Raw genomic sequence first — 26,362 nt, 5'->3', positions numbered from 1 at the left:
TTTGGATTTTACTGGAGAAATCACTTTTCATAGCAACTCAAAGGTGCTTCACAATTGCTGGGTTTCAGATGACACAATCATGTCACAATGTTCTATAGGCAGACATGTCAAACTCAGGCCTTGGGGCTAAATTTGGCCCGTGATATAATTATGTTTGGCTCGCGAGATAATTTCAGATATGTATTAGAGCTGGGCCATCAGCTACAGATAGACTATAGAGACATTATTTATTTAAAATTTTATTATTATTAGGCCCGAGCACCAGAGGCTGGCGAGGGCCTATTGGTACGGCAAAGCGATGCTTCAAGTGGCCAGAAAGTGAAATGGTGCAATGTGACTCGCCCATAGTGACCAAGGTCCCTCGCCATGACGTAGCAATGCGCCAGAGGTTTCCTAAAATGTATAGTTTGTTGGCCAAAAAAGAGCAGAACATTGTTCTCGTATCAGAATATTATTCTTTCTTTCTTTCTCTGACTCGGAGGAGGCGCACCCGAGGACACATCATATTTTTATTGTATGCTTGTTCTGGATTCAAAATTTAAGCAAAACTATTATTGAACATTTATTTAATAAGAAACATTTTTAACATTGCATATCTCAAAAGAAGAGAAACCATGCAGATGTTATTGAAATCTTTCAATAAATACTTATTTTGGCCCATGACTTAGTCCCAGTTTTTAATTTTGACCCTGTGTGAATTTGAGTTTGACCACCCTGTCTATAGGCATTTAATATTTAATCCAGATTGGGGACTGCTAAAATTAATATTGTTAAAATACAGATTTTTTTTTCTTTTGCAGTACAGTAAATTGGATCTAGTCATTGATAGAAATTATCAAGTATAATATTTGTGCATTTATTTTTTGGACATTTCATGACAAAGTCAAGTGTAATTAACAGAGAAAACAAACTGGCTTGACCCCCATCTGGGAGTAGGACATTGTCATATTCATCTGAAAATCACCTATTGATTATATTTCTTGGGAAAAAAGGGAAAAACTAGAAAAGCACTCAGAGAGCGCAGACCTCCGCCAAGGACTACAGTCCCCCTCATATTAATTGTGTTTTCCATAAATATTTGTCTCGTATCTTTCAATTTGGAATATGAAAGAGGATCCGATTGTCCATCCCTGAGTGAAATTTCATGGGGTTTGGTCAATAATTAATCAAGATATTGAGAAACAAAATTTTTGGCCCCATTTGCCACAATGTTAACTAAAATTTCAAAGTGATCCAGAATCCAGGATTTCTTCCGGATCACCTCCAAAATGAAATCAGTTCTTCCTTTTCACATTTCCAACAAATCCTGAAAATTTCATCAAAATCGGTCCATCATTTTTTGAGTTATGTTGCTAACAGACAAACAAACAAACAAACAGACAAACGCCGGCAAAAACATAACCTCCTTGGCGGAGGTAATAAAAGAAAACTGGTTCCAAGGGCTATCTCAAAGATAACATTTTTAAAAGGTAACACCCCAAAACAAACTTTGTTACAATACATTTACAAGTAACATTATTAACCCCTGCCTGTCTGGTCATATATATTTAATGTACCTGGCAGTGGTTTCTCGCACCAGCCCAGGTCTGATAATTAAGTTGATGAAAGTACTCTCTTTCTGCTGAGCCCCATGTCAACACCATAACTGAAAAAAGGGGAGGGAAAGTATAATAAATGGATATCCCAAAAAAAAAAAAACACACACAAAAGACAAGAAATCATACATGGCATTTTTCATTTTTGAAAATTCTTAAACAACATTTTAACACTATAAATCAACTCAAAAACTTACCCCAGATGAAGAAAACACAGACGTCCACTGGTGACATTTTCGCCATTATGGGCTTCTGTAATGAGAAATCTTCACCTTATATTTTACTTTTTAAAAATTCTAAACCAAAGAAAATCCTAAGACCTGAACAGACTCAACCCACATCCAGTCTAAATGAAATGACAAGTCAGGACTGTATTATGAAAATATAGAGCTGGCCCAGTGCAGGAAATATAAACATTGTACAAAAGGATACATTGATACTTGTTTTGCATTTTCACCTATCTGCCATGCAAAGTACTGTGTATGAAGGAAAAGGGACATAAAGGTGTTAGCGTGTGATGTGAAAAACAAACACATAAATACAGAAGTAACTCATAAGGCTGCAACTACAAATGTATTATATAAAATGGACTGAATTATTTTAAATTCACTTAGCTGAAAACAACTGTGAGGCATGGAAGCAACAAATAAGAAATGCAGTTCAAATAATGCAATAATTTATAGTAATTTAAGTATCTGATCTTTTAATGTAAACCATGTAATTTAAACACATTTAAACACTATTTAATTAATACATAGGATAGGCTATAAAATGAATGAAAAAAGTAGTGATTAAAGTGAATAAAGTGATTTTCCCTCTCATATTGATCAATGATCTGTATGAAATCTTTGTCTAAGAAAAGTGTTTTCAATAATAATATCCAAAACAGAAACAATACACTCTTTTATTCATCGCCAATTAACACAAAGTTTAAACTCAGCTCCAAACTATAAGCTTTTGACCTTTCTATAAAAGTCATCCAAGCACATCATTGACATTTAGAAATGACTAAATCTGAATCTCAATTAAAATTCAGTTGACTGGACACAGCCCTAAACACAAGATTAATTTGTATTCATTATCAGGTTAACATCCAAGTGGGCTACTTTTCCACCAGACGTAAGGAAAGTGACTGGCTGTGTTGAGATAATCAAGGTAGAGGTATCCTTAAAATGTGGTGACGAAGATCTCTGGGCCAAATGTGAATGAGGAGTTTGAAGATTGTTCTGCTTAAAATAAATTGGTTCTAGAAAGTTATTTATAAATATCTGAGTTTTCTACCATGTTTAGTGAAAATGTTATGGGTGAATACCTCAAAACATACAAAGCCATATTAAATGTTACATTGTGTGGACTGTGGATATTTTAAAGCAGAAAGTGCAACATTTCAGCCTTTCTAACCATATTAAACACACCTAAAATCATTTATACTCATATATACCAAGAAATCGTATATTTAAATATAGTGTAAAACATTGTATGATCTCAAAACTAAAAATATTAACTCTAACATACGCATTGGTAGCTGCAGAATGAATAGAAATGCAAGGAAAATGTTTACATTGAAGCTTTATTGGGCTTTTAGCACCAGTTATAAAAATGGATTAATACAAAATAGTAATAAGGAAAAAAAAAAATAGAACCAAAGATCTTATATAAAAACTAACTTCCCAAAATAAAGTCTAAAATTCTACATAAAAAGGAATGCCTTTAAAATATACTTGGCAGCATAAAGAAAGCAGCTGGCAGCATAAAGAAGTTAGTGGCTGGACAGTTTCACTAGTGAAGTGCTAAGGGGATAGACTCAAGTCTGTGGCTGGCTGAATTTAGGTTATGACTAGCACTTTTATTATTATTTCTTAATGAAGACACTTTTTTTCCCCCAATACATAGCTCCACAACCGCCACAGAAGCTTACTTAATCCCTAGGCAATAATACTGTTGACAATTTCATGGGGTGTCCCAGCCAACCCATCGAAAGTCCAATCTATCGTATTAAATCATACAAATGATGAAGGATATGACATATTTCATGATTTTGATTTAAAAAAAACAAAAATACAACTAAATAAGCAGGAGAAATTTCCTTTAAAAACAGACATGCTTGATTTTGTGGTTAAAATGTCCAGTGAAATGTGATTATTGTCATGTCAATCATCTTCTGCATAGAACAGTTTAGGCAACCATAGTATATTTGTTGGTTGTGTAAAAACAGTCCAGGCGCTGTACTTGATTTTTACAGTCTTAATTTGAAAAACAGAAGTTCACTTGAAACTGTTAGTAGTGGTCCATATGTACTCCTCACTTTGTTGGTAAAGCATTTCAAGTAAGTTTTGCTGCCACATCACTGCTAACAACTATCATGCCAACAGTGCAACAGCATTTCGTATTGGCTCGTGAATGATAATTCTATACTGGAGGCAAAACAAATTTACATGGAAAAAAAATACAAACAAAAAGGTACAGCCCCTTTAAAGCCAATAAAATGTCACCACTGGTCCAGCATAATTGGACTCTGGTACAGTAGTGTTCACAAAAGGCAACATTAATTCAAGTCATAATCGGGCAGTGGCTGTTTTTCATACTCATCTTTTCCTTAGTCAGTATACTGTTGAGGCAATAGCTTACAGTTTGCCAATAACCTGATGAAAACAAAAGCACATAAATTGTCCAACGGGGGCAGGCTTCTCAATCACTCTCGCTCTTCTCACCTTTCAGCATGAGTTTCTTCCCACAAGGCACGTTCACCTTAGCTTTGTTCTTTTTACTGTAGAAAACAAAACAAAAAAGTAAATAAATAAATACAAACAAAGGTACTGTATATTTTAAAGCTTAATTTGTTCTTTGTGCACTGATCTGTTCCAACTGACTCCTAACTTTATTTAACGCTATTCACAACTAGCCGGTCAAAAGCACTCCAGTGTTTGTAGTACACTGATAATAAAACTCTACACAAGATGCACACAGCAGTCTTATTTTGATGGGAAGATCTGCATTTTTTTACAATATACATCCATCTATATCTATACTGGTGAAAGACAAAATCTTACATAACCAAAGGAAAAAATAAAATAAAATAAAATAAAACACACAACAACCCAGAGCCTAGAAAAGCATCTTTAGTTCTATAACATGCTTCTTTTGTGTATCATTTGCATGTAAGGTTCAGGTACAGTTTTGTAAATGTTTACATGGGTCTTACTTGTCTTTGTCCTGCAGTTCGAGAGCATCATTAATTTTCTTGAGCATCTCATAACGCTCGCGTCCACGAACCTGAGGAGGAAAAAAAAAAGAGAAAGAATGTAATCCAAGTGCAGACAGTAATGATGTCAGAAAGTTATATGCATTTAACTCACATTCAATATGAAAACTTCCTTATCATCCTCTCCACTTGAAGATTTTGTCTTTTTAACAGGAACTTCCACAGCTGGGGCAGACTCTTTTCAAAGCAAAAAATGTACATGAAAAATTGTAAATGGCCATATCAGCATGGAAGTAAGAAATTAAAGCACTGTTACAAAGAACCCCAAACAAACACCTACTTCGCTTTTTTGTGTCCTTTGTGCCAGTTTGAGACTTGGTCCGGTTCTCCTCTTCAGTCTTGCGGTCTCTGCCGGGGCATGCGCAGACACGCACCTCAAAGCTCCTTCGACCTAGGACCAGCCCACTAAAAAAACATAAGGTATTACAAATACCATCAAAAACTTTCTGTAGAGATTCAAAGTACATGTCTAAATAGAAAATAAAACTTACTCTGGAGTCTCCAGTGTAAGAATAGTGCGTATGGGACGGCGGTTCATGCCTCCCATGCAGCTGCTATTGCACATAAAACTCAGCAGAATAGTGGTCCTCTCCGAGCCCAGCTAAAATACAAAGAAACTAATTAAATGAGTTCTGCATAAAATCTATGCCTTCCCTCTATTACTTTATACATTTACACAGGACCCACCTGTGGGGGTTCATAGGGGACGGTCACACTGTGCCTCTTCGTGCTGAAGTCCTCATAATAACGAGCCAGCTGACTGCCTTCGATCCGGATGAGGTGGCTTTTATATTCCATCACTGGTGAAAAAAAAAGGTATTTCTTTTCAGTCAAGAAAAACATGCAAACGTAAGACAGCTTGTTCCATACCATCCTCATTTTGGTGGTGGGGGCATCGACGGACCACTTCAGCTACATGCTCTGTCTTTTTATAAACTGCTGTGGCTCTTAACACAGAGCCCGATGGAGGATCCTTTGTAACCAAAACCTCAACTGGGCTCGTCTTTGCCAGCTGACAATATAGTTTGTTTAAGGTTTCTGAGAACTGGAAGAAAAAACAAGGACAAACAAACATAGCTTTAAAATGTGCTAAAGCAAAGATGTAAAAAATGTCTTCAGTCCAGCAAAGGTGCAAAAGGTTAAAACTAAAAATTAAAACCTACTATTTACAATCAAAGTAAAGAATTTTTTTTTTTTTAAAAAAGGATACAAAAGTTAACACGTTAACGACTAGAGCTAGTAAATGAAATGGAGGCTATACCTTCCCTCATCTCATTTTTAACCATTTGAGCGCTGGAGGAAGTCCAAGCAGAACATGTCCCGTCATGTTGGAGCGGTGCTTTACAACCAGACTTCAGCTCTGCCCAGGACCAGGGGTGGAGCATAGTGCAGACCACACTTACTTCACCTACATTGACCAACTGCAGCAGGCTGCTAATGGAGTGACCCAGAAAAAGTCAATGCCATTGGCTCTCCCAAAGCAGTGACAGACTACAGACCTGTGAATTTAGCGAATCGTCACAATGAATGATTCCAGACGAATGAGGATGTGGAGATTCGAAAGAATGAATTTTAACGTTATTTTAAGGTAAGACCATTTTCAATTCATCCTTCCTCCAGTTTCCAAGACTAAGCTTAAGTTTACTACAGTGGAACACCAATTTTGTGTTTTAAAAGTTTTAAATTTAAACAAAACTTTATCAGTGCTTTGTCCGCTGAAGTGTGTGCTCATTAGTACATGAAATGTAGACTTTTCAAAGCAATCCACAAATTCCAGCCTACTCACGTCACTCATCATTACTTACCGTGGATGTAACACTTTTAGCAGTGCCTGATTTTTGGAACCGAAGGGTAAAATTGTATTCCCCTGGATAGTCGCAGGTCTCTGGCACAGAGGACGCAGAGGGGGGCATACTGGGAGGAATTTCATTTTGTGAAAGCTCAAATAGACGCTCATCAAAATCATTTGCCAGGGCATTTAAATTCTGTAAGAGATTAAATGAATCATTATTATCCAAGCATTTTGTCAGTGTTCAATTTCTTCTTCAAGAAAATGGTGTAACAAGTACAGTGGGCCAGGGTTCCTCATCAGTGGCCATGGTGGAGATTGACGGCGTAGAGCTAAAAATGACAGAAAAAATTCAGACCATCTCAATTAACTGTTTATGTTATATGGCTTTTAAAACAAAAGTTGCTTAACTTACATACTGCCCCACAGCTCCAAGAAAGTAGTTTCTTGGCTGGGTGTCAGTTCATCCATAGCTCCAACACTGAATGAAAAAAAAAAAAATATATATATATATATAAATAAAGTCATGATGTACCTGTATAATTGAACCCAAAGACTACTAAATCCACAAACATCACGGTTGAATGATCAGGTCCATAAACAGAGCCCATGTACATTCATCTATACAGTACGCCACAACAGTAACCCCTTTTCATTTGTGCTGTCAGAAAGCATGTACTACTTGGTATACTTGGCGTGAGTACAAAAAGACTCCTTAAACCGGGTCAAGACAAATGGGATCATCCCCTTACTATTAATAATAAAAACAGTGGTCAAAATGGTAATTTAAATATACCAATACAATTACTAATTAATGAGCAACATGTAGTTAAAACATGGGGAAAAGTTGCTGAAAATGCGAAAACAGGAAGTGCAACTACAAAGGCCAGCCATTTCACTCGCACTTTGAAGAGTAAAAACAATATCTTTCGAATTTAAATGTACTAAATGTAAGGAAAAGTAAACCTTAAATACTTCTAAATTGGCAAAATAAAATAGACACAGTTTGTAAACCTCATAAATATCGCAAGATGCTAATGCTATTGTGATGCTAACATTTGACGTCCATTTTCTTTCGGGCGGCCTATATCAAGAGCTTCATTCAAATGAAACTTTACATCGTCTCGACATTGCATACACAATTTGTTATTATATGGAAACTGTATGGTAACAAATTACATTTAATGCACCTTTTAGATCCTACAAAATATTATATTCAATCGGCGGTCACAAGGCATACGTTCACTCGACGTATTAACGCAAACTCCTCGCAACGACGCAATGAATGATGCAAAGTATCACGAAACGCAATGAATCACATGTACACATTTTATCACACTAAAGTCGTTTACAAACCAAATTGCTCGATGATCAACGCTTCGATGTGGTGGGACTGGGGATAGATCGTCTGTAAATTCCCAAATATTTTGGGCCCAGCCGAGCACGTTGTTTGGGGATTCCCACAAAAAGAAGGGGGAAGTGCAGCGATTTAACAGACTCAGCCAGCCAATCAGAAGGCACGCTGCTCCGCTTTGCCTGCACGGCGAAGCACGATCCTAGACTGTATGACAACGAGCTGCGCTCACAACTGCAGGATTTTACTCAATCTTTACAACATGTACGGGGACCGGATTATGCTTTGGTTCGTTTAAAAAATAAAGATAAAGCCGTAAAATTTATAAGACTATACGGTTTATTGCAATCGTTTTACGATTTAATGTTTGCCATAAATAATACACAATTCTAGAGACAAGTACTATATATATCGGCTGAAAAACGATGGGTATTAAATGCATCACTACAGACTGTGACGAAACGAAACTTTACTGGAACGACGGAGGAGGGGCACACTGCAGATGAAAAATCATCACATGGGTGAGTGCATGAGTAAACAGATTATTGTAAGTAAAAAAAAAAGAAAAAAAAAAAAGCAAGATTGTATGTTACTATACAAAGGTTAAACAAAACTAATCTACATTTTATGGCATCTAATTCATAGTGATTAATTGCTGATGATTTCTTGATGCTCACACAGAAGTATGTGCTTACATTTATACAGTTTAAATTCACCTTATTCCACAATTAAGGACAGAAAAATTAGACAGAAAACCAAACACACATATCTTAACATTTATGATTAATTGTGATAGAGATAGACCCTCTTTTAAAGGTGACCTATGTAACTTTTCAGGTAGAGGGTCTCCCAGCTGTTTGTGACAATGGAGATGTTGGTTTGCAACAATGCTCAACAGTATGGCATTAAACCTATTTATTTTCATGGAGTGGCCAACAGGCCAAGTAGGCACTTACACTCAGATAATGCAGATTTTCAAGGTATTTTTCAAAGCACCTGTAATGAACCAGTGCAAGTACAAGTTTAATGCCATACGGTGGAATATTCAAGGCAAAAGGTCATTCAAGAATAAATGTCTGCTTTCCATTATCTGTTTTATTAATTCTAATTATATATTGGCATTTAAATCCCTATATGGACTAATTGAAAAATAATTACACAGTGGACTACTAATAATGTGTTGACGTATGTGTCTTTTACAGTGGTCATGCAGTGTACACCTGTCCCAATCACATGAGTTTACTCACTGTGACGTGTGTTGAACCAGCTCACCCCCTTCAGGTTGGGAAATGGAGGACATATTTATGTAGGCTGGGGAGGTCAGTCACACTCTATTACTTCAAACAGCATACAAAGTCATGGTTTTAACATCACATTACCTTTCAAATCTACATCTTCTGACTTTTCTCTCATCACAGTTGGATCCTTAATATTATTTCCTTCTTTAGTTGACTTTGCAATATAAGCATTCAAGAGTAATGTTCCTGAAATCTTAACATCTTATTAAACTATTTTGTATATTCTTTTCACCTTATAGCCTTTTGTGTTTTTAGCTCTAGGGGATGCCATCAGTAGTTATTACATGTAAAATAGCATAATTTTAACTCTAAAACTACGATGGTAGGTCTACACGCCTGATGGCATAAGGTTTCTTCTACATTTAGTCCTACACTCACACATGACTTGGCTGGGGGCCCCTGTCTTAAAAATGAGCGGTGTCAAGTTCTTCTCCTCCTGTTTTTTTTTTTTTCTCAAAAGGATGAGTTGTGGAGTGCAGAGGCTGTCTCTAAGGGGAGAGAATTGTTAAGAAATGTATTTATAGTGTATATCTTTCCAGTGACTAATTTTTCTCACTATCGACAACGCCCCCTACACACCCCCAATATTATACTTGCCAATAAACTGCTCTAGTCAAACCCTGTTAACCAAGGTGCCATCCAAATATAGTGCCCACCTGTTGCCTTTGGAGGACTGGCTTTGTTGTGTGCAATGAGGACGTATTGTGACCCCGCTGGTATGTGATCTAATATAGAAGGGGGCTTTATAGAGGGTGGGGGGACAGACGGTTGCTGCACTCACGAGCAGTGGTGAGTCATACTGTACCGCGCCATGTTGACTGGGGTTCGTCTGAGGTCCATCATAGAAGATGAACGGAGTCAAGTGACCTAAGACATGGGCTGTAGATGTTTGTAAATAAAAGGTTGAACTTTGCAAACCTGCAAATTATACTTAATTTTTTTTTTTTTTATTATTTGTTTTTTATTCTGGTGACCTTCTGCACAAAGATTTGTACACTTATTCAGGTTTAGGCCTGGCTGGAAGACTTGCTAACTTGCTGTTACAATTTCCATTCTTAAATATTATAGCAAAGGAAAATTTCAATTCTGTGAACAGAACAAAGGTTTCAGAGTGAAGCTTTGCTGCTCATCCCACTGAATTCTTCAGTTCTGAACTGAAGAAGTCAGTTGACAGTTGAATTTTTCTTTTGGTATGGATCACGTCTGGACTGAAGGATTATACAGAGATTCTTCAATATTTATAACTTTCAGTTTGTTAATATTATATTTGATCATATTTTAAAGGTGAAATACTAACTGTTGAAATTTACAAACACATAGGCTCTATAGACATGACATGACGCATTGCGCAGGAGCTGCAAATTCACAGTGGACAAAATTTATCCAACAAAATCCTTTTAATCCAAGGGGCATTTTTACACATCATGGCATATGCCCGTTCATCTACACTTCATACACTTTCTGCTCTGTAACAGGATCTCAAGATCAGCCCATTCTGCTCCCCCTCTACAAACCGTCCATTACGCACGTGGGGTGTGTTGCGTTTTCTTGGCCAGAAGCACAACTCACACTTTAACAGGCAACGACAACTTGGAAAAGACGCGCGCGCTGTTACTCTCGTGGTCATTGTTTTTTTTTTTTTTTTTTTTTTTTTTTTTTTCTCGGCCTTATCCGTATTTCACTGCACGCACTGTGATTGGAACGACTTTCTTGGAGAGTGTCTCCGTTTGTGGCTGAAGGAAGCCGCTATAACGTCATGCCGGCCGGCTTTCAGCAACTTGGAGGGGAGGTAAATTATAGGAAAAAAGCAATTTCATTTATTTGTTTATTTATTATTATCATTATCATGGTATTTTCTTTTGAATGCAATTTGTTTAGCAAATGATGAGCTGTAAGTCTGTTACTGTTTCCATGCGGGAGCTCTTTACGCACGGATTGAAGCATAAGGCATGCTTGCAAAATGGAAAAACCTACCCTTTTTAATGAGCAAGATCTATATTCATGTTAATAATAGCGCAGTTTTGTCAAACATAATGTAATTTACATGGTAAATAGGAGCTGAACTCTACAGTTTCCAGTGACCTTGTCCAACTTAATAGCCTATCGCAGTTAGAGCTGCAGTTTTTTACGTGCTACAGTTGAATGACTGGTTCCTCCAGCTCCCTCATAAACAATGTCTGTCCTCCAAACGTCATTTCAGTTCAAACTACAATACTGACACTGATAAATATATATTTAGTTCTAAAATCAAGTCAATTCTCTATTATTCGGTGCAGGGGAAATGTGGTTTTATTGTTGACATAAGTTGAATGTTATCTTAAATTAATTTGTTCAGCAGCTACTGAAATAAAAGAAATGCAAATGCAACCCGTTACATGTGTCAAAGCCTAGCATAAGAAAAATATTTTATGTATTATAGTTTACATTTAGCTTATAAAATCTCATAAACATTGAGTCTGCAAGCGAAAACGATCAAACCATACCCATTATCCAAATATAAATAGAGGTATAATTTTGATAACATTAATGCAACCACATGATCTCAGTCAAAATACTTGACTGCTAGGTAACTACTTTGTTATGAAACAGCTACATAAGGTGCCAAGAGAAAAGACCTATTCTCCCAAAGGTCACTCTGTCTGTCATTGTAGAGACAGCTGCCAGGGCTTGTGGGAAATTCGAGGGAAGTTAAAGTTCACAGTGTTACATGGACGAGTGGTCTTTGGGATTGCAGTTATATTTAGTGCATATGATTAACTGTCCAATGGCACCATACCACAAATGTAAATACCTTTATGTGCTCAGACAGTGACTGGAACTCTTGCTCTATCCGTCTTCACGGCCGTCTTGGGGTCTCTGGAGTTTGGATACAACATCGGGGTCATCAATGCCCCCCAGAAGGTACCGTCCCACCACAGAACAGAGTGGTTCATGTAAACACTGTCCGTGTCAGATGGCTTACACCTCACACACTGACATTTACCACGGCCACACAGTAATTCCACAACATTCTCTGTGTGACTCTGTTTAGAAAATAAACTTTGAGGAGAAACAGGGCCAGACAAAAGCTGTTGGTTTATGTTGAAATGAAATATGCAGAAGCAGAGTTACAGTCTACAGCGGCATGTGAAACTTCATATTTAGGATTATAGAAAAATGAAATCATAAAACTTATATTTGTATTGTACTTTACAAGCTTGACAAGCCTCTCTAAGTGTCACACTGACATTATACATTCAGTCCAGCGGTAAACAACTTTTGTAGTCATAGTCACAGCTGTCCTGGGGCACAGTGTCTGTTATTCTGCTCCGTCGGCTTCACCACCATCACCAATCTCTTACACCCTAAATTCATCTATTATCAAGGTGGGTCAAGGATATGCACTGGTCAGAGCTGGGATCAATCCCCTGAGCTGTGAAATTATTATAACAAAAATAACCTTGTATGTATTTGTCATAATAACTTCTATTTTCATCTGTCAGTGTAAATGTGGCCTGTGGTCAAGGTGATATCCAGAGAGCAATTTAGCACAAGACTCCACAAACTCTGAAACATTTTTTTTTTTTTTTTTTGCTATACATTACTGTCATGTGTTCAGACAAAAATAAACATAAATGCAGTAATTATATATTGAAGATGAGAGGTACTGATGATACTTTATGACAAAAACTACGTACCCCAGTGCCAAAGTTTACTTCGCCAAATTCTGTGTCTCACCCACTTTAAATGTAAAGAGGTGGGTTCATGTTATGGTTTATGTCATGGTTTATGTTATGGTCAGGTGAACTTCTGATGGCTGCCCTTGAGGCATTCTGGCATCTGGGGGCAACAACATGTGCCTAGACCTACAACTACAGATATACAATACACACATAGCTTACATTGTTAAACACATTACAACACAAGAGGTAATGGGAGGATACTTAGTTAATGTAAAGAAGACATACATATTTTATCTGGTATTGAGTAATAAACTGTCACTTATGTTGAGAATTATTTTACATATTTTTTATTGGAAACTAATAGAAGCAGCCACCGACTCCATGTTCAAAACTGCAGAACAAATTCTACCAGGGACAATGCAGTCATGTATAGTGACTGGCAGAAAATGCAGCTGATGTGACGCATAAATAGTGTATAGCTAGTGCTAATTCTCATCTCCTGTTCCTGGTTGGGCTTTTCCCTACAGTAAACACTCTCTCCTGTTTTTTCTGCATCTTCATGGTGGCATTTTCCCATATGAAAACTAATAATTTACAGTGTTCTAGAAAACCCTATTTAAAGTGGAGTTTAAATTTGTCAAAACATAAATAAATACATAAAAAAGAAGCAAGCATAGGGCTGTGGGCGAGTATTCATGGTAGGGGCACATGGAAATTTTCTGAGCACTCAAGCTTCAAATATAGGACAATGCAAGGCAACTGAAACATGTATACATCAGTCACAATACAACTAAGCTAATGATGAGGGATAATCATTCTAACATGCCTCACAGCTCAAAACATCAAGTTGCCTAATATGTCTCCTTTGTCCAGATCATTGAGGCAGATTATAACGCCACATGGAAACACCGATATGGAGAGCCCATCCCCACAGGGACCCTCACGTCTCTGTGGTCCCTCTCCGTCGCCATCTTCTCCATCGGGGGCATGTTCTCCTCCTTCTGTGTGGGCTTTGTGTCCGAGTGGCTGGGCAGGTAAGAAAAGATATAACAGAGAATACGGATAGTGCATTTTAGAATATAGATATAGCTGAGTGACTTTTATTCTTGCTCTCCTGCTGCGTTTTGTCAGAGTGATATGGGTTCACCTCCTACTAAAAACACATGTTGCAGAGTTTGTAAGTGTGTGATATTTTGATATTCGGATTCTTTTGACACTTTCACTGTATTTATTACTTTTTCAACCAACAATCCCATTGCTTTCTAGTAAATGTATAGTAGTTTTAAAAGCCTTTCTGGAGACGAGTGTTGCGAATTAGCCTTGGCTATAAACACTGTGACACCTGAATCAGATTACTGAATTGTTAATCTTTGTTTGTGTATCTGTCCTTATTCAAATAAACAATAAATAAATAGAATCCCGATTGGGCCTGTTGTCTTAAGGGTAGTCTGATTCAGGCTTTTATTAAAAAAAATAATAAAATAAAGGAATAACTAGTTGGGAATAAGTCCAGGTTTTCTGCTGCATGTTGTTGTTTTGGTTTAGACTGAATTTCGCTTGTACTGATTTGGTTTAGTCACAAATTTAGCAGTGGAGATTAACTATGTACAACACACAACATTGAGCCAAACCAAAATATATAAATGAAAATTTACAGATTTTTTTTCTTTTTTTAGAATTGATTCAGGCACTTCTAATGCCATAAAATTATAACAATTCAGCATAAAATCACCACACATTACTCTTTGAGTTGTCTCTTCCACCACTGCACAAAGTAGATCTGTTCAGGTGATGCATATTCCTGGAAAATGTGAGCTAAGTAGATATATATGCTATACTATAAATGATAACCTGATCTGACTTATTAGGCTCATATCTGGGCAGTTCCTTAAGGCCCCTTCGTCAGTAATAAGAGCTGGGGTTGAACCTGGACACGGGCCACATCCTGCAGTGACTGAAAGAGGATCCAGGGGGAGCAGTGGGTCAGGACGGAGACGAGGGCGCGGAGGGAGACTGAGGACAAGAGCCTATTAAAAAAAAAAAAAAAAAAGAACACTGGCAAACTCTGAAGTCACGCTGACCTCTAAGCTTAACGTGTTTCCAAGCGTCACTCTGCCCGTAATTTGTCACACACAGTATTGTACGTGCACGAGACTTGCAACACGTGATCTAAAGCTTTAAATAAGCAAAGAAATAGACTTCAATTCCCGCATTTGCCTCCGAAGTCGACGCTTCATAAACGTTCAACAAAAAAACACAGGTTAAAGGAGGCTGCCATCTAGTGGAGAAGTTAGACTCAGACAAACTTTATTGATCCACAAGAGAAATTATTTGAACACAGCAGCTCACACCTCACAATATATTGTAGAAACAAAGAGGAAAACTATAAATGGTAATAATACACTCAAAAGTAGCTAAAATAATAAGAGACTGGTGTCAAACTAGGCATAATTATATAAATGCTCATGTAAAATATAATATATATAGATTTTTTTTTTCCGTATGTAGACCAAAAACTGTTGCCATGTTCTACTCATGTTCTTCCACTAACACAAGACTTATCATCTTTGTGTGTGGTTTCAGGAGGAAAGCCATGCTCATCAACAATTTATTTGCTTTCATTGGTGGGAGTCTGATGGGACTATCCAAGCTGTGCCATTCTTTTGAAATGATGATTTTGGGCCGTTTTATCATTGGCGCCTTTTGCGGTGAGTACAGTTCACTTTTAGAGATGGGACAAGACACAATTTTTACGAGAACGAGACAAGATGAGATTTTGATTCAAATCTTTAATACATTTGTGCCATTCGGTTCAATTGGTTTGGATTTTTTATTATGTGTTTAATTTGACAATTTTGGTGTAATTGTAGTATTCCTTTTTGATATTACTTGAACTTCTCAAGAGGAGGTACTCAGCAAATTTAAACCTTTTTATCCAAGGTAGATGTAAAAATATGAAGAAAAAAATCTCACAAGCTCATTTTCAGCACAGGACAAGGCTCCCATCCCTACTAATTTTACACTTGATATATTATAATATTATACTCTTGAATGAACTTTGTCTTTGTAGGATTGTCTTCTGGTCTGACCCCCATGTACGTTGGTGAGATTGCTCCTACGAGTTTACGAGGGGCACTGGGCACTTTACATCAGCTGGCTATAGTCACAGGTATTCTATTAGCACAGGTATGGCTACATTTCCTATCATCATATCATCCTTAGTGACTGTTTTAGTGACATGTGTTTTAATAAATCATTATGGCTCAGATCCTAGGTCTTGAATCGTTATTGGGGAGTGCAGAGTTGTGGCCAGTCCTTCTTGGTCTAACTGTCGTACCAACTGTGTTACAAATGGCCCTGTTACCGTTTTGTCCTGAGAGCCCAAGATTCCTCTACATTGTACGTTGTCAGGAGCATCATGCCAAGAGTGGTGAGAACTGAAAACATAATCAGTGGTGGAAAAAGTACTCAATATTGTTACTTGAGTACAAGTATCACATGAAAAAAATCGACTTAAAGGTGCGGCGTGTAACTTTTTTGATGGACATTCTGGAGATCACATTTGTCTCATGAATATGTTATACCTTTGCCCAGGATGCTCCAGAGTATGGCATTAAAGTCATCTATCTCTTGCACTGATTCTGTTACAGGTGTTTTAATTGCTTAGAAATACTTTTAAAAGCATTCATCTGTACTGTGCATGAGCTCTCTGACCTGTAACTGGCCTGGTGGTGTCACATATTTGTCATTATGAAGGTGCATAAGTTTATTAACATGTTGAGGAAGACAAGCAGACAGTGGACCCTCCACTAAAACACTTAACACAGTGCACCACTTCAAGAGTTAAGTATTATGTACAGATTTTCAGATGGAATAAAGCTTCAAATGTAGTGATTTTGATAAAGATTTGTGCAAAATTTGACAGAAACAACTGAATTCTTAGTTTTTTCCTAGCAGTTTTTATTTAGATAGATACAAATAATAATTGATTTTTAGTTATATGTAAAAAACACACACACAAATCTTGTATATTTTATTCATTTATTTATTTATTCACTGCAGAGAATTTTTTTCTGTGCATTTCTTTCCCAATAATGTGTTTTGGTCCAGGCCTGAGGAGGCTGACGGGGAGGCAGGAGGTGGGAGACATGTTGGCCGAGATGAAGGAGGAGAAACGTCGGATGGACATGGAGCGGAAGGTGTCCATTTTGGAGCTGTTCCGTTCTCCCATGTACCGGCAGCCCATGATCATCGCCATCATGCTACAGCTCTCACAGCAACTGTCAGGAATCAATGCAGTAAGTCCGTCCTGCTAAAATATACTGTTCATTTAAATTTTCTTTCCTGTAGCACTTTGAGATTTCTGTTGGAATGTAAAGTGCAATAAATATGCATGCATGTATATGTGGGTAGGTATGTACATAGTCTTATTTTGTTATTATTATTATTGTTAGTGTAATAGTAATATTAGCAGGCCCCTTGACAGAAATTTAAGGGCCCAGAGCAAAAAGCCTTACATGGGCCCCTCTTCAATATAAATTAGTAGGAAGAAGGTCCAAATCTGGGCCCCTAAAACCCTGAGTCCTGGGAAAACAGACCTCTTTGTCCCCTCTGTCTACTGCCCTGGGCAGAGTTAACAATTTGGGGGCCCTAGGTGAACTTGAGTTTGGGGCCCTCACTATAATGCACAGTTGTTTTTTTTTGTTTTTTGTTTTTTTTATATTTATTGTCTGTTTTCCTACATTGTTCTTGAGCAATGCACATCTCTATAAGTAAACTACTCTAATTTTATGTTATTTTGAAAGAAAATCAAATTGCTCTGAGGCCTCAGCCATTAGTTGTAACGGCAAGGGCAATTGTTTGGGGGTCCCCTCCAGGTTCGGAGGCCCTAAGTGGCTGCCTACATTTGCCTAATGGTAGCGCCGCCTCTGGCCCATAACATTTTGTTATGTTCAGAGAAACTATACAAACATGGGCTATTTTTAGACCTTTCATTTGTAATTTTCTAACAATGTGCTTACCTTATGCAGATGTAAAACTTTGATGCAAAGGTGTACTATGTAACGTTTCTGGTGCAGGGTCTGCCACCTGTTTGCCTCCATAGAGATGTCCTTTCTTTGCCTGGAATTTTCAGAGAATTACCTTACATTTATCTCCATGGAGATAACCAGGTGACAGAACCAGGCCACATTATGGCTCAGATCATTGGAGAGGTGATCCCATTTTTAGCTATAGAAACATCTAGCCAGGCTGGGGCCACCTATTGCCTCCTCTCAATTTCATTTCTCTCCAGCGACAAGGTCAGGAATCAAAATACACTAGACAGTTTGCAAGAACCCTGGAAGTGTGAGTTCAGGCACCAGCCAATCAGAGAGGAAACATACATTCAGTGTTGGCAACGATTCCCGAGATCAAGGATTTAAAGCTGGAACAAAGAGAATGTTTGGTGAATTTGATCAAGGGGAAAGACATTATTGTTCTTCTTCTTATGGGATCTTGGGAAAAGCTTAATATACCAGTTAGCCTCTTTAGCGGCACATTACATTGCGGTGACATACATCACGACCAAATAGCAGCAATTGGTTAAATGAAATTAAGTTCCTGACTACCGTCATGCGAAAGAATCCTAATGCTGCGAGGTCAGGCTACTAAACATCTATAATTAAAAAATAAATAAATAAAATGCAAGGTAGATAAGCTGAATGCCATACTGTAAAATATTCTTGGTAGAGTAATAATCTCCATGGAGACAAGCAGGTGTTGGATCCCTCTCCTGAAAAGTTACAAAGTGCACCTTTAACTTCTCTGCCCAGATTTTCTACTACTCCACCAATATCTTCATCAGCGCTGGGGTCCAGAGTCCAGTCTATGCCACTATAGGAGCGGGCGTGGTCAACTGTGCCTTCACTGTGGTCTCGGTCAGTAACAAGCACAGATTTTCCTGAGAAAAATGCTGGCGATGTCATGTGGAAGATGTTTTGTATTATCTATTTTTAACAGTAAGAGTAAAGATAGAAAGTGTATCAAAGTGCGGTTCTATTACTGTTTAACTGTAGTTATCAAAGAGCAAACAAGATAGCAGCATTTTCTTCAGCTTAAAATGGGTCAAGTTTAGTTTGGCAGGTCAAGTAATATCAAATTCATTAAGACTTACCATTAAACTAAATAAGTGTACTTATTTTTAACCTAACTGTATTTGTATATAATGTATTGTTTGTGCTGGATAAGGTTTGAATCATAATGGCAATGTTATACAAAAAAAGTAAATTTAATAGTTTAAAGGGCCCATACTACATTATTTTCTGATCTGATTTTCTGGTTATAATATTGTCACCTCATCAATAAACATACCTGAAGTTGTGTTTTGTTTCATTCATACATGTTTAACACACAAACCCTGCATATTTAGGCTGTGTTCTTCTTTCAAAAAGAAAACATTTTGTTCCACCTTGTGATGTCATGTGGCAATACAGGAAGTGCTCCATTGTGTTTTTAAACTCCATACATGTTCACTAAAATCATTTGGATTTGGATTTACTACCCCAGAATTGCCAATCTCTGCTAAACAAAAGCTATAAGGTTGAACAGAGCATTTTGTGCTTTGGAGATGAAAACAGACTAATAATGCAGGATTACTCAAACATGTGTGAATGAAATAAAACACAACTCTGGGCATGTTTTTGAGGAGGACAACATTATAACATGCCTAAAAACATACACAAGTCAATTCTGTGTAATTTAAGACCTTTGAGTAATACTCTTGACATTGAATCAACAGCTCTTCCTGGTTGAGCGAATGGGGCGCCGAACGTTGCACATGTTAGGACTGGCTGGCATGTGCGTCTGTGCCATTGTCATGACTATTGCTCTTGCTTTACTGGTTAGTATTTCAACTCTTCACTACCTTTTTAAGTTCAACCTACAATTAATATTATATATTTTTACAAACCCATATCTTCTATAGGATAAGGTTCCCTGGATGAATTACATCTGTATGCTGGCTATTTTTGGGTTTGTGGCGTTCTTTGAAGTGGGTCCAGGCCCTATCCCGTGGTTCTTTGTGGCAGAGCTGTTCTCACAAGGTCCCAGGCCAGCTGCCATGGCTGTAGCTGGCTGCTCCAACTGGACGGCCAACTTTATCATCGGCATGGGATTCCAATATGTGGCTGTAAGTACTCTTTCTGAAATATTTGTATTCTTATTTTTGTTTTGTTCATGGAAATCAGTGGTTGAGGGCTTACCTTGTTGAAATTAATTTGCTTATCATCAAAATAGTCTTTATTTTGGGGCTATTATGAAGTCTTCAGTATCTTGTATGTATGTACAAATTACTTGAGGATAGATTTTTTAATATTTTTTTTAATATTGTATTTATTATTTACTTTATTTTCTGCATTAAAATAGCAGTATTGAAAATATAATATATTAAAGGGCCCATATTAGACTATTTTCTGATCTCTGTTATAATGTTGTTTCTTGTTTTGTGTTATTCACGTTTAACACACAAACCTGCTTTGGCACAAGTTCTTTTCTCCATCTGAAAACACTCTGTTCCACCTTGTGCTGTAATGTGATAATACAGGAAGTGCTCCACTGTGTTTTTAAACTAGATGCACGTTCACTAGAATCATTTAGATAATTTCATCCCTGGAATTGTCAATCACTACTGAACAAAAGGTAAAATGTAGCTGTTAATATGAAAACTACCACTTCATGACATCATAAGTGGGAACAGAGCATTTTGAACTTTAAAGATGAGACATACAAACAATAAAGCATTACTCAAACATATGTGAATGAAACAAAGCACGACTCCAGGTATGTTTTTGAGGACGTAACAGAGTGTGACTTAAAGCTCACAAGAGTCAATTTTGCGTAATATAGAACCTTTAATACTAAATAATACTAATACTACCAATATTACACTTCAGTATACTCATAACCAAATTTATTCTGTGGCTTTTACAGAATGCTACAGGGCCCTACGCTTTCCTGATTTTTGCAGTGCTCCTTCTTTTCTTCCTGATCTTCACATTTTTCCGTGTGCCAGAGACGAGAGGCAAGACTTTTGACCAAATTGCATCAAACTTCCACTCGTCCACCAGAAGAGTCAGTCTGGATATGGGACTAGACATGGACATGGATACAGATGGGGAAATGGAAAAAGACAGCACTGAACTGACCTATCTGGGAGACACCAACAACCACTGAAGACTGTTGATACAAAATAAGATGATATTTTCTGATTTAGGCTGGGAGAATTGTAATGCCAAAGCAGAAGGAAGAACAAAACGATAGATTAACTGCTGAGGTTAAGATATTCCAGGGTGATGTCTGTGTTTTTGAAAGGTGACTGACTTTGATTCCTGCACTTTATCTATAAAAGCTCTATGATAAAACCTGGGTGTATCTCCATGGTTACAAAAAATAATAAGATGGGAACAGTTTGATGTTTTCCTGAGTCATGATTGGTGGGTTTTTAAATGTTTTAATAGTAAAAGAAGTATAATGGATTTAATTGTTTTAGGTGGAATTCTTGATTGTATTGTATTTTAACAAGTTGTCAGAACCCAAGGTCTTGAAATATTCTTTGAGGTAGGGGTGGGCAATATTGACAAAACACATTTTTTTCAGAATACTATATTAATTCATCAGAAAGGCACTAAAGCAGGCCTGTAAATGTCACAGAAATATGAATTGTAAAATAAAATCACCATCTCATACCCTTTTTTGTAACATTTCACAACACATTTGTTATTTTGATTTCCAATAAGCTCCCATTGCTGGCTTTTTAAGAAGAATTTCAAATTACAACTTACTAAAATATTCTTCCCCAAACCAAATTGGTGAGAAAATTCAGTTTTCAATATCTCCCACTCAACTTGGGGGCATTTCTGACTGATGATTTATTGCACAACCGAATTTTGGTGTACTCTTTATTCTTTGTATATAACGCATGGTAGCCTAACCTTTTTATTGGTGTTCAGTGTGTTGAGCGGTGTGCACAACCTTTTCCTTCATTTGTGATCATATTTTTCTGAGTTACTGAACCAAATTTTGAATGTATGAAATAAAATGCTTTATTTAAATTGAAAGAAAGGGCTGCGATGCAAGTGTGCCAAACATGATTTATTATAACAAACAACAAGCATTGCACATAATCCCCTCCAAAGAAAAAGCACAAAAGTCAAACTTAACAAATAAAGTTTTCATTAATCCTCCCCTCAAACTGAGGAATGGGACATACTGAGGTGGCAACAGAACTAAAGTGACTCATAATGCACCACCAACCTCACACCTGCTTGGCATATCCCCCACTTCAACCAAATTAAAATGGTTAAATGAAAATCAAGGCAGATCTCTCCAACAATGTTTCATCTTGTCACTTAAAAGAAAATTGTTTTAAAGTGGTTGTAATAACTGGGCCACCAAGCAGAATTGTTCTTATCCCATTTTCTTTAAATATTAAGTTTTGCCCTAAATACAACACCCACTACCACCTACATCACCTGCTCTAGTTGTCAGACACTAGACTGTAATGTCCAAACACAGATAGGGGTGAAGGATGATCGTGAGGTGAGGTGAAGTGGAGGATGGGGGAGAGCAGGGAGGGGAGAGAAGTGCCAGGCTTTCAGAAATGGGTTCAGTCTCCAACCCTAGGACCTATGAGAGGAAAAAAAGAAAAAGCAGGACAGTTGTATCATATTTGACATTTCAAAACATAAAGGACCTATTCCAGTTTTTGAATGTTCAAGTAAAACAAGAACATGCCACTTCTAAAAATGTGCAATCCTACCTTCATGACCCTCATCAGAACCGCAGCACCTCAATAGAGACTCACCTGATGCCAAGGGTCCTGTGACTGTCCCATAGATGGTCACTCTGTGGATGTAGTCTGCTGCAAGAAAAGATTTGTTGAGAAAAAAAACAAACAAACTTAAAAACAACCTAAAACTGTTCAGAAGAGACTTACTGTTGGCGATTTTGTTGTTTTGGGAGAAGTCTTTGGCGACTGCGAAGCAGCCTTTAGGTCTGATGTTTTCGAGGTCTGAGGCGGGGTTTCAGGTTCAGAGGCAGATTTTTCTGTATCATTCTAATAAAAAGCATTTCAGTGTTGCAGTCAAGGCTGGCACAAGCATCCAGCACAGCATAAAGTGGCATTAATAATTTACTTTAGAGGTAGAGGACTCAGAGTTCCTCTGTCTGCGGCGTCTGGACTGGCGTCGTGGCTTCTGTCCTGGACTGTCTGTGGCGTCACCGTTGGTGTGTGGAGGATCAGCGTCTGTGGGCTTGTCATCTGAAAGCTCTTTGGGCTCTTTGGGTGCCTGCTCTGAGTCCTTCTCCTCCTGAGTCACAGCCTGCTCTGTGGTGGACTGGTCCTGAGGCTGACGTGGTCTGAAGGGCCTAAGAGCAGGAACCATGAGCCACATTATGAGCACTTTGAAACTGACATTATGACACACCTCCGATATGGACGCCAGAACCTTCGTCTTGGTCGCTCCGTCTGATCTCCTTCGGCTACTTCATTCTGCTCCACAGCTTCACCCTAACGCACACTTGTTCAGTTTACCATTTACTTAGAAGCCAACCAAAACACAAGTAAAAATAATTTGAACCTCTTGACACTGCTTACATCCTGTGGCCTTGGTCTGCGTGGTCTTCTGCGACGAGGTGGGGGTCTAGTGCCCTCATCCGCGGTGCCCTCGCCCTCTGTCCCATCAGCAGATTTGGGCTGATCTCCAGGACGAGGACTACGAGGAAAGAATCGCCGCCGGAATCGCCTTTTGTTTGGCGCATAGCGACTGCCTTTGACGGGTACACCACCAGGACCAGTCACATTGGCCGCTTCTGAGCCCTGCAACAAATGCAAAATGTATGAAAACATGAAAAGTTCATGATAAAAATGAATGATTTTTACAATTCCCACCTTTGCTGCCTCTATAACGTCAAACTCTACAACCTCTCCATCTCCCACACTGCGGAGGAATTTCCTAGGATTATTCTTTTTTATGGCCGTCTGGAGAGAGATTTAGGCTTTAGTAAGGAGAGAAGTTAATTCAATGAAAGGGACTCCTGACCTACCTGATGGACAAATACATCCTCTTTGGTGTCATTCCTACAATGATAAGGCAAATCTATTAACCAAATATTAAATAACCACTAACTTGAAGATAAGCTTTTTACCGGTTTATAAATCCATATCCATTTCGCACATTGAACCATTTAACTGTGCCTTGGACCAGTGTTGCTGAAACAGAAACACAATCCTTTTAGAGTATAGCATAGTGAGTATAGTATAGTGTCCCTCAAATGCAGTTGTAAAGAACGAAACTGATCGCTTATCTGGGCCTAGGATAATGACTTTGTCATATTAACAAGAAATGAGAGGCCAGCATAAGCTGTCAATGATTAACTGTAACACTTTGAAACCAGGTCAGAGTGAGAGGCGCCGATCACAGCAATAAGACTACTTCAGTAAATCTGAGTGACCGAGAGGTCAAATGACATGTTTTTAAAAGTAACCTTTATAGAATCGATTAATTGACAAGTCTACCATGACCTGCAATCATTTCCACCTGTGGGGAGAAGCACACCGCCTCCATGACGCGCGCAACAGCTGATTAAAAAGAAGTCCATGTTCACATTGTTCATCAGGAAAAGTCAAGCTGCAATTTTCTCAAATTAGAATTCATTTTTAAAAAAGGACCACAATTTCACTTAAGAGCTCGCATTTAATTTTAACATAGCACCAGTAATCACATTCAGAACACGTGTTTCTTCCCAAACGAAACTGATCAGAACAGACAGCACCGTAATAAATTAGAATTTCTTAAACTCAATTATGGCACAACTGGGGAAAACAAAAGCGAACCGCGACACAAATTTATGTACATGCAATTCCTATTTTTGATCTGATCTAAATTTGATGTAAAGCTGCGATCTTTTCTGCGCATTTCCACCTGCAGCACCCACCTATGACTTTTCTCTCCGGCTGCGGGTTATCGTCCCCCGGGGCCGCTGGAGGAGCGCTCTGCGCCTCGGCGTCTGTCATACTCGCAGTCGAACAAACTAGACTTTAACTCTTGTTTCCCTCCCTTTGACTCTTCCCAAAAGTTTTCAGGACAGCAGCCTTAGGTTTTATCCCGACATCCCCTGGGAGAGCCAGAGAAAGGCACGCCCTCATTGGCTACGAGTCCAGAAGTCAGTGTCTAATTGGCTGTGAGCCTTCAACAATTGGGAGGGAAAGATTGACAGGTGGAGCGCAGGTACAGCAGTGTTAGTGCCATTTGCCTCCTGAAACCTCTCAGTGCTTCGGCTCAGCTGTAAACCCCGCCCCCAGAGGAGAGAGACCCAATAGAAAACAGAGTTCCCTTCACCTGTACCAGGCTCTCCCTCTGAAGCCTTTTGCACCTGAAGAGTCAAGAAGGAGATGAATTGAGAAAATTAACGCAGATTAAATGCGCAGTTGGGAATTTACTTTGTTGGAACATAGACTGATAAAAATGTATCGCCCAAACATTGGTAGATTGGCAGCCTATTACTCTTAATAGTCTATTATTTCGACCCTGTATTAATTTTAACAGTTTCCTTTGCTGCCGTTTTATAGGTTTATGAAGTAATCAGAGGATGAACATTTCATTCTATTAGAATGGACCCAGGCACATTGGCTTGTGATAGTGTGGATCCTGTGCAAAGAATCAGTAACTCTGATTTCCAAAAATAATTTAATGTCAGGTTTATTATTGTGGTGTCACAGTTGATCTTCCTGTCGCCCCATTTCTGCATTTACACAATAACCATTTAGCCAGCTCTAATCTTTACACATCAAATATTTCTGCTCCTATCTGCTTACATGTTTCTTGACAATCAGATAATACAATGTTCTCCTAGCTTGTAAAGTTTAAGACTCTTTCTGGAGGTTGGTTTAAGACTAAATTAAAAATGAAGAAAAAGTTCAGGTCATCTATATTTTAACAACAAGCTTAAACACATAGGTCATGCGACTCTAGTAGCCCACCTCATCGCTATATTTAACCTGCAGGTCTGCTGCTACAAAGTGACTGCACTATAGGCACCGGAAACCCAACTGAACTCAACACAACAAAATCAATTTAAATGATTGCATTTAATTAGCATTCAGCATTCAGGCCAGAAAGATTCCACCTTAAATATTCTCTAAACATAATATATATATTCTAAACACACCCCAAAGAACACACAAATAAAGGTATGAGAATAAAGCTTTACAAATAAAATAGGTCATTTAAGGTGTGTGGAGTCTAAATATAACAAAATAATGATATTTTTGTTTGTTTTGTTTGATATGTTTTGATCATTTTATTTTCCTACACATTGTCCATGTAATTTAAATGTGGATCGGTAAAGTTTGTCTGACTAAGTA

The 26,362-nt window shown here is 38.0% G+C and overlaps 3 protein-coding genes across 8 annotated transcripts; 1 reads left to right on the top strand and 2 right to left on the bottom strand.

Moving 5' to 3' along the window:
- Nucleotides 1-3,149: 3,149 nt before the first annotated feature.
- Nucleotides 3,150-8,151, bottom strand: tp53 (tumor protein p53). Of its 2 annotated transcripts, none has more exons than XM_055156439.1 (12): nt 8,003-8,151; nt 7,062-7,127; nt 6,927-6,978; nt 6,663-6,842; nt 5,728-5,902; nt 5,545-5,657; nt 5,349-5,458; nt 5,138-5,262; nt 4,952-5,034; nt 4,798-4,868; nt 4,307-4,362; nt 3,150-4,237 (listed from the first exon to the last, which is right to left on the bottom strand). In XM_055156439.1, exons 2-12 carry the CDS (start codon nt 7,115-7,117, stop codon nt 4,146-4,148), a joined length of 1,113 nt encoding a protein of 370 aa, XP_055012414.1. In that variant the 5' UTR covers nt 7,118-7,127; nt 8,003-8,151; the 3' UTR covers nt 3,150-4,145. The 2 variants fall into 2 exon arrangements, with proteins under 2 accessions (XP_055012414.1, XP_055012415.1); XM_055156440.1 differs by lacking the exon at nt 8,003-8,151 and adding an exon at nt 7,837-7,911.
- A 77-nt stretch (nt 8,152-8,228) lies between these two features.
- On the top strand, nt 8,229-22,056 carry LOC110159470 (solute carrier family 2, facilitated glucose transporter member 4). 3 transcript variants are annotated; one of them, XM_055156430.1, is made up of 12 exons: nt 8,229-8,521; nt 9,203-9,319; nt 12,104-12,199; nt 13,834-13,994; nt 15,544-15,668; nt 16,031-16,146; nt 16,228-16,390; nt 17,071-17,258; nt 18,774-18,878; nt 19,739-19,840; nt 19,925-20,128; nt 20,929-22,056. In XM_055156430.1, the coding sequence occupies exons 4-12, from the start codon at nt 13,948-13,950 to the stop codon at nt 21,169-21,171; spliced, it is 1,293 nt and encodes a 430-aa protein (XP_055012405.1). In that variant the 5' UTR covers nt 8,229-8,521; nt 9,203-9,319; nt 12,104-12,199; nt 13,834-13,947; the 3' UTR covers nt 21,172-22,056. The 3 variants fall into 3 exon arrangements, with proteins under 3 accessions (XP_055012405.1, XP_020779688.1, XP_055012406.1); XM_020924029.2 differs by lacking the exons at nt 8,229-8,521; nt 9,203-9,319 and adding an exon at nt 10,931-11,087; XM_055156431.1 differs by lacking the exons at nt 8,229-8,521; nt 9,203-9,319; nt 12,104-12,199; nt 13,834-13,994 and adding an exon at nt 15,205-15,352.
- A 12-nt stretch (nt 22,057-22,068) lies between these two features.
- Nucleotides 22,069-25,138, bottom strand: LOC110159449 (Y-box-binding protein 2-A). 3 transcript variants are annotated; one of them, XM_020924008.2, is made up of 10 exons: nt 24,934-25,138; nt 24,145-24,208; nt 24,043-24,076; nt 23,888-23,977; nt 23,594-23,815; nt 23,445-23,506; nt 23,133-23,364; nt 22,934-23,053; nt 22,802-22,858; nt 22,069-22,623 (listed from the first exon to the last, which is right to left on the bottom strand). In XM_020924008.2, exons 1-9 carry the CDS (start codon nt 25,010-25,012, stop codon nt 22,838-22,840), a joined length of 924 nt encoding a protein of 307 aa, XP_020779667.1. In that variant the 5' UTR covers nt 25,013-25,138; the 3' UTR covers nt 22,069-22,623; nt 22,802-22,837. The 3 variants fall into 3 exon arrangements, with proteins under 3 accessions (XP_020779667.1, XP_020779666.1, XP_020779665.1); XM_020924007.2 differs by having other exon boundaries at nt 22,802-22,855; nt 23,424-23,506; nt 24,934-25,137; XM_020924006.2 differs by having other exon boundaries at nt 23,424-23,506; nt 24,934-25,136.
- Between the last annotated feature and the right edge of the window lie 1,224 nt (nt 25,139-26,362).

This window comes from Boleophthalmus pectinirostris, unplaced genomic scaffold (genome assembly GCF_026225935.1).
Source record: "Boleophthalmus pectinirostris isolate CB_2022bp ecotype Guang Dong unplaced genomic scaffold, ASM2622593v1 HiC_scaffold_20, whole genome shotgun sequence".
Taxonomy (NCBI): Eukaryota; Metazoa; Chordata; class Actinopteri; order Gobiiformes; family Gobiidae; genus Boleophthalmus; species Boleophthalmus pectinirostris.
The sequence above is the reverse complement of the archived record's forward strand: the minus strand, read 5'-3'. Positions and strand labels throughout refer to the sequence as shown.